This window comes from Procambarus clarkii, chromosome 24 (genome assembly GCF_040958095.1).
Source record: "Procambarus clarkii isolate CNS0578487 chromosome 24, FALCON_Pclarkii_2.0, whole genome shotgun sequence".
NCBI classification, from domain to species: domain Eukaryota; kingdom Metazoa; phylum Arthropoda; class Malacostraca; order Decapoda; family Cambaridae; genus Procambarus; species Procambarus clarkii.
In genome coordinates this window covers 2,430,327-2,438,233 of record NC_091173.1, presented here as the reverse complement: position 1 = coordinate 2,438,233, position 7,907 = coordinate 2,430,327, and the positions used below count along the sequence as shown (strand labels likewise).

The 7,907-nt window shown below is 54.7% G+C and overlaps 1 protein-coding gene across 1 annotated transcript; it reads right to left on the bottom strand.

Moving 5' to 3' along the window:
• Positions 1-568: 568 nt before the first annotated feature.
• LOC138368154 (nucleolar protein dao-5-like) lies at positions 569-6,673 on the bottom strand. The gene is made up of 2 exons (XM_069330454.1): positions 6,033-6,673; positions 569-2,500 (listed from the first exon to the last, which is right to left on the bottom strand). The coding sequence occupies exons 1-2, from the start codon at positions 6,146-6,148 to the stop codon at positions 1,276-1,278; spliced, it is 1,341 nt and encodes a 446-aa protein (XP_069186555.1). The 5' UTR covers positions 6,149-6,673; the 3' UTR covers positions 569-1,275.
• Between the last annotated feature and the right edge of the window lie 1,234 nt (positions 6,674-7,907).

Sequence of the window (7,907 nt, the reverse complement as noted above, 5' to 3'; positions counted from 1 at the left end):
ATACTAAGTATAACAGGACACCAAAGTGAACAACATAACATAAGGGAAACCCTAGCTGGAGAATAATCAGGCGGCAGAAAACATAGTGACTGGGGAAGCCTGATATGTACTTGGAGAAGAAAATAACCCCAGGCCAGAGGCCGAGCCGCCAAGGAAGGAATTACCTGACAAGCTAGGGCTTACTAGTAGAATGTCTGTAAAGTCAAAGTAGTAGCTGCGGACAGCGGAACACTTGGGGACGGGCGCTGCACCCCCCCCCCCCCACCCATCCCCAGTGAAACGGGAGGAAAACGTGAGGAACAACGACTGACGTAGTCAGAACCGTGAGAACTGGCAGCCAGCAGAAAGGGGGAGGAGGGTGGGCGCTTCGTGAATCTTGGACCTGGTCGGGAGAGGGAGTGAGAGCGGGACCTGACTTCCCGCGCCTTTTATGCCACCCAGGCTGGCCGCACCGCGCCTGCGGGACGCGATGCGCAATTGTCTCTTCCTTCCCCCGTCAGAAACTCCACCGCCTTTCGTCAAAAGGCAGTGGGCCATTTTCTGATCAGGGGAAGGAAGACACCAAGCCTTGGGGGCGTAATTTTATTGACATGATAAATAATTCTGCAGAAGTAAAACAGGCTTTTAAATAGGACTTAACAAATGTATAACATAGCCGTGGCTAACGCAAAGTACACGAAACATCTTAAATTGTACACCCGTAGTAAAACGTAATCTTATAGCCTAGTAACAAACTCTGCAGAAACCTAATGTCCTAATGTCTAGAATTAGCAGTGAGGCGAATGTAACAAATCTAATACTAAGTATAACAGGACACCAAAGTGAACAACATAACATAAGGGAAACCCTAGCTGGAGAATAATCAGGCGGCAGAAAACATAGTGACTGGGGAAGCCTGATATGTACTTGGAGAAGAAAATAACCCCAGGCCAGAGGCCGAGCGGCCAAGGAAGGAATTACCTGACAAGCTAGGGCTTACTAGTAGAATGTCTGTAAAGTCAAAGTAGTAGCTGCGGACAGTGGAACACTTGGGGACGGGCGCTGCACCCCCACCCCGCAGGCCAGCAGGCCGGACCCCCCCCCCCCCCGAAGGGCGAGTGCCCGCTGGCCGCGAGGGAAACCTCAGGGTGGCCAAGCAATTACGCTACCGACTGGGAAGGAAACGTCACTCTCGCACCTGCCTACCGCGATAGTACTGTTCTGCGAGCTCTTCTACAGGCGGCTGAGGGCCCCGCCTAGACCAATAGAGAGAGACGTAACCAGAAGGAGCCCAGCCTAGCTCCTCGAAGCCGTAACTTGCGGGTGGCGACGTGGGCGCTTTTCCTGTGTGGGTTCGTCGCGAGGCCGAGCTGGAGGGCATGGGTTGTAGGCAGGGTGCCTCCTTCGGCAGCGTGGGCAGTAGTGCTTGAATGAACATGAGGTGAAAGTGCAGCCGGGTCCCCTCGAGTGGTAGGCGAAGCAGTAGCCCGGGGGTAGCCCAGCTGCCCGGGCGCTGGAGAGAGAAAGTGCTGCCGGTCGCCCTGCCTCCTGCCTCATCGGCTGAGCAGCGGCCTGGGCGATGCGTTGCACCGAGCGAAATTCCAAGTCCAGCCTGTAGTCCAACCATGAACAGCCCGACCTCTCCCTGTCCCATCTGAAGGCCTGATCGTACCACATCCAGTCGCCTTTGAGGGTCGTCTTCATGGTCTTCACGTAACGCGCATAGGTAAACAGAGCCTGAGCCTCCGCTGGGTGCTTCTCGACGTAGATAGTGGCGTAGATGTCAAGGCCATGCGCCCACTGGTCCGGCGTCAGGGGCGGCTGCTTCTTACCAGGCTGCTTTGCGTCAGGGGGTGTCGCGGAGTGGGACTCAAAAGAACCTGATTCCCGCTCATAGGCAAGCAATTGCCCGAGGTCGACATACTTGTTTGCCCAGACCTTCTCCCGAAGGGCTTGCGGGACGTGCACGCCCAAGAGTGGGATGCTGGAGCCCGTAGCCGCCCGTAGATGCCCCGGCCAGGGGCTAGAAAAAGTGTGGGGCGCTCTCTCCTCAGGGGACTCGTCGTAGGAGGACGGACTGGAGGAGCTTGCACGTCGCCTCGACGTATGCCCCCTGGCCCTGGCCCGTGGGCGGCGGTCAGTGGAGGGGGGCAGGGCGGCTGTGGCAGCCGCAGCAGGGTCGGCCTCGGAAGTCCCCGTGGCCGGAAGGCTTGTGGGGTGAGAGGGCCCCCGGGCCTGCGCGATGAGCGCCTGCAGCGTCGCCCAATCGTCGGCCGACAGGGGTGAAGGCTGCGTCGCTGTGCCACCCGCCGCTATGCCGGCAGTGGGCCTCTGGGATGTGTGGTCGCCGTCCGTATCCGAGCCGCCCGAGGAGCCCCCCGAGGAGGGGGAGGCGAAACGGGCGGGCTTCGTCCTGGCCCTGGCCGGCTGCGTCCTAGCACCACTGCGCTGTTGTCCTCGCGTTGACGCCGCCCGAGCCCTCTTCCGTGTTGCAGTTGCTGCATGATCCGGCTTCTCGCCACTGTGGAAAGGTGAAAACGTAAGCAATGGCACTGATTTAACACTGCAAAAGTGTTATTAAGTAAATACCGGGCATAACTGAAGTTGGACTAAGGAACAATTAAGTTTAGAAACTTAAATAAATAATAAATAACGCAGTGAGGCCAAATCAGCAAGAGAGGCATGAAGCTTAAGCAGTGCTAGAAACAAAGAATAAGTAGCAGAGTAGATACAAGACAAACTGTAACTGAACAAATAAATAGCTTAAGACCGTATTGTAATATACTTATTTTTAAGCTGAGCAAATAAAAGATAATAGATACTTGTATTAAAACTGAACCAATAAAGAGTAATCAGTGAGTCATGGATAAATTGGGTAGAATAAAGCAGGACTATACAGTGGTAGGATGTTAGGTTAAACAGATAAAACTGCAAGGTTTAGTTTGGGTAGATTAAAACTAATGTTCGGGGAATGGTTAAACAGTACTTATTCAAGGAATAGATGAACTAGAATAAACAATAATGGTCTCAAAAGTGAAAACAAAATTAATTGCGTGTCCCACGGCAATGGACACTGCCATAACGCTGCAACAGGATAGTAAGTAAATACAAGGCATAACTGAAAGCTGAACAAAGTAATAAATTAATTTAGAGAAACTTAAAAATTGATAACATGGCGTAGCTCACCCAAGCCGACAAACCACTCTACGGCATGTGCCTACCCTGGAGGAGTAAAACAGAACAGTGAGAACGGGAGGGGAATATTATATTCTAACAATAGAATAAGACCGTAATATAATGTACTTGCGAAAAGCTGAACAAATAAAAGAAAACGGTGGTAAGCATGGGGGAGATTTGGTAGCTAAAGCGGGATTAAATTAGGGATAGGATGGTAAGAAACAGTAATATGCAAGGAATGTTGGGTAGCGAAAACTGTATTGTTCAAGGGATGGAAAGGTTATTAACCAGTACTAAACAAGGGAGAATGCTAGCCTAAGCAATAATATTCTCGAAAGAGAACAAAAATAGATGAGTATCGCACAGCACTGCAGTGCTGTGCGATATTCATGCGTCCTCATACTCATACTCATGTGTGCGATACTCATGCGTTATGCTGCGTCCATGGACGCAGCATAACACTGCAAGAGGAATAGTAAGTAAATACAAGGCATAACTGTAAGCTGAACAAAGTAATAAATTAATTTAGAACTTAAAAAAATAACATGACATAGCCTGCCCGGCGGCGTGCGCCTGCGCTGGAGGAGGATGGGACAGGGAACCAGGAGGGAACGTGTACGTGCAGGAACAACAGGCGTCGACGCCGAGGGACGAGACGTCATGGAACAAACGGCCCGGTCTACGCCGGGCTGGCCAAACTGTTGGGGCGAACATCGCGTGGGCACCGAGCCAGCAAACATCTGGGGGCGAACGAACAGAGATACACCGGCCAGCCCAAACGACTGGGTACGAACAAGCCGGGATACACCGGCCATCCCAGACGACTGGGTACGAACAAGCCGGGGTACACCGGCCATCCCGGGCGACTGGGAACGTACAGAACGGGCTACACCGGCCGGACAAACGTCTGAGACGAACAAGCCAGGCTCCACCGGCCAGACAAAAACATCAGTGACGAACAGCAGGGCTGGGCCAGCCACACAACAGCTGAGACGAACAAGCTGGGCCAACAAGCGAGGCTACCTCAGCCAGACAACGTCTGGGACAAACGAACTGAGCTACACCGACCGGCCAAACAACTGGGACGAACACGCTGGGCTTCACCAGCCAGACAAACAACTGGGACGAACAGGCTGGGCTGCAACAGCCAGACAACGACTGGGCAAACAAGCTAGGAAACGCCAGCCAGACAAACAACTGGGACGAACCAACCGACTTCAACAGCCCGACAAACGACTGGGACGAACGAAATGGGCGACACCCGCCAGACAAACGTCTGGGGCGAACGAACTGTACTACACCAGCCAGACACACGTCTGGGCGAACGAGCTGGGCTACACCAGCCAGACAAACGTCTGGGACGAACGAACTGTACTACACCGGCCAGACACACGTCTGGGCGAACGAGCTGGGCTACACCAGCCAAACGTCTGGGCGAACGAGCTGGGCTACACCAGCCAGACAAACGTCTGGGACGAACGAGCTGGGCTACACCAGCCAGACAAACGTCTGGGGCGAACGAGCTGGGCTACACCAGCCAGACAAACGTCTAGGACGAACGAGCTGGGCTACACCAGCCAGACAGCAACTGGGACGTACAATCTGGGGACGAGGACAAGCAGGCTGTGCACCAGCCAGACAACGTCTATGAACGAACAGGCTGGGCAACACCAGCCAGACAAACGCCAGGACAAACAGGCTGGGCTACACCAGCCAGGCAAACGTCTAGGACGTACAGGCTGGGCTACACCAGCCAGACGAACGTCAGGGGCGAACAGGCTGGGCTACACCAGTCAGACGAACGTCTAGGACGAACAGGCTGGGTTACACCAGCCAGACAAACTACCGGACAATCAGGCTGTGCTACACCAGCCAGACAAACGTCTAGGGCGAGTAGGCTGGTCTACGCCAGCCAGACAAAACGCCTAGTTACGGACAAAACGAGCAACACCGTACTTACAAACAACGTGGACGAACAAGCAGGGCAACTCCGACCAGTCAAACGTCTGAAGAAGAACATGCCGGACGGCACTGGCTGACGCGAGGCAGCCGTTAAGAATAAAGTGGTGGGCCTACCCACCGGGGCACCGCCGCCACAAGGGGGGGCCCCTGCCCGAGGGCGAGAAGGGAGAAGGACAGGAAGGAAGCGTACACAGCCCAAGGCAAGCGCTCATCGGAGCGCCATGCCACGTGGGTGATGCCGACCTTGGCATGGACCCCTAGAGTCGGGCCCTAGGGGCAAAGACAACTAAGAAAAGGAAAAACCCGGCCAGGAGGCGTCGCCACCAGGGAGACGCCAGGACGCTCGCAGGGAGCCTGGCCGGACACGCACGGCCAAGCGCATCACGAACCCTGGCCCCTGCAACCAAGCCTAAAAGGCGCAACAAACCAGGTTCCAGGGAAAGACGCCTGGGACGGGGAAGGAAACGAAGGGCATCCCTGGGCGAGTGCTTCGCCGAGCTCCAAGCCACGTGGGCCCCAGGGCTCAGAGCCCTGGAAATCGCCACAGAGGGCGATGCCAGACCACAGAAGGAGCCTGGCCGAGCACGCACGGCCAGGCGCGGCGAAACATGGCCCCTAGGCAAGCCTAGGGCATAGCGAACCGGGGAGGACCCGCCATGGACGAATGGTCCACCGAGCATGCAAAAGGGGCCGGGCCCCAGGGCACCGGACCGCCTAAATCTGGCCAGAAGAAGTCGCCGCAGATAACCACCGCACCAATCCCGACCAGGAGGCGCGCCTGCAACCCCAGGGAGGCAAACAGACGGCAGGCCCTAGGGAACTACCTAAGCGGCACGACGGGCCGAGAGGGACGGCGCAAACACACGCCAGCACTGGGGGAGTCCTGACTAACTTGTACAGGAAAACTCTCTTACCTTAGGGTTTGCTGGGTAGGGCAGGGGGCCCCTGCGGTGCCGGCCTGGGATGTGGAAGGCGCCAACGGATCAGGGAAGATCAGGTCTGGGACCAAGGTAGCAGGGATGGAGTCCATTTGCTTGAGAAATCTCGTGTACACAGTAAACAGAACGTAGAAGTGGTAAGAGTACTGGCCCACGTGTCGATGAGGCGTGGTGCTGAGCGTGGAGCCGCTTCGTGAATCTTGGACCTGGTCGGGAGAGGGAGTGAGAGCGGGACCTGACTTCCCGCGCCTTTTATGCCACCCAGGCTGGCCGCACCGCGCCTGCGGGACGCGATGCGCAATTGTCTCTTCCTTCCCCCGTCAGAAACTCCACCGCCTTTCGTCAAAAGGCAGTGGGCCATATCTCTTACCTCCGTGTTGAGTGCTCCAAGGCCCTTACCCTCCTTCGGGTCTTGTCCCATACTTCTTGGGGGGCAGATAGGCGCACTCTCCTTGCTTTACATTCCTCTCTCGTCCTGTCTAAGCTCGATTATGGTTGCCCTGCTTACTCGTCTGCTTCTCCTTCTACTCTTCGCCGTCTTGATGCTTTGCACCATACTGGGTTGCGCCTCAGTTCTGGTGCCTTTCGTTCGACTCCCGTCCTTAGCTTGTATGTTGACACTGGCTTCCTGTCTCTCCAGGACCGCCGTGATCGCTATACTGTCTTCGCTATCTTGCGCGGTCCTTGCAACATCCTTCCTCTCGCCTCTGTCGTGCTTTAACTTTTACCCCTCCTGCGGTTCCTGTTCCTCTTCACCACCTCCCTCTTTCTGTCCGGTTATCTCGCCTACAGGATTCTCTTTCCGTTCGTATTTCTGATGTTTCTCCTCGTGTTGTTCCTTCTTTGCCCCCGTGGAGGGTCCCTCTTCCGCGGTTTTGTACATCCTTGACTCGTATCACTAAAGCTTTTACCCCTCCTACGGTTCTAAAACGCCTTTTCCTCGAGCACTTTTCTTCTCACTCCCGCTCCGTTTCTGTCTTCACCGATGGGTCTAAGTCAGCGGACGGTGTTGGCTACTCTGTTGTTTTTCCTGATCGCACTTATATGTGTCGCTTGCCTCCGGAGACTAGCATCTTTACAGCGGAACTTTATGCTATTCTCTATGCTCTTCGTCTCCTGCTTTCTCGTTGTCAGTCTTCCTTTGTGGTTGTTGTTGACTCTCGTAGTGCCCTCATGGCTCTCGGGTGCTTTAATCCAGTTCATCCAGTAGTTGTCGAGATCCAGCATTGGCTGTTTCTCGTTCACAGTAAATTTAAGTCGGTTGAGTTTTGTTGGGTTCCCAGCCATATTGGCGTGTCTTTAAATGAGCGTGCGGATGCTGCCGCTAAGGAAGCTGTCCGCTCTTGTCCCATCTCTCGTAAAGGCATTCCGTATTCCGACTTTTACCCGGTTATCCATTCCTCAGTCCTTACCCGTTGGCAGGCTTCTTGGTTGTCTGTTACTGGTAACAAGCTACGTACTCTTAAATGTTGTGTTTCCTCGTGGCCGTCCTCCTTCCACCGTAACCGGCAGTGGGAAACAGCTCTGGCGAGGTTGCGTATTGGCCATACTCGCTTAACCCATGGTCACTTGATGGAGCGCCGCCCTGCTCCTTATTGTCCTAGTTGCATTGTCCCTCTTACGGTCGTGCATGTCCTTCTTGAATGTCCTGACTTCCAGGACGAGCGTGTGTCTTGCTTTCCGACCGCCCCTCGCGGTCACCTGTCCCTCGATAGAATTCTTGGTGACTCGGATACTTTTGATATCGTTCGCCTTATGCGTTTTTGTTCTCGTATTGGCATCCTTGGTGATATTTAGCGCCCTCTGATTATTTTGCGTATTTGATGGTGCTACATAGCCTTCCCGGTTTGG

Bases quoted from the DNA above. Each gene is read 5' to 3' on its own strand.
- LOC138368154 (XM_069330454.1), bottom strand. From the start codon at position 6,148: ATGGACTCCATCCCTGCTACCTTGGTCCCAGACCTGATCTTCCCTGAT. The intron at 2,501-6,032 runs GTAAGAGAGTTT...ACCTTTCCACAG, and splicing joins CCTACCCAGCAAACCCTAAG to TGGCGAGAAGCCGGATCATG.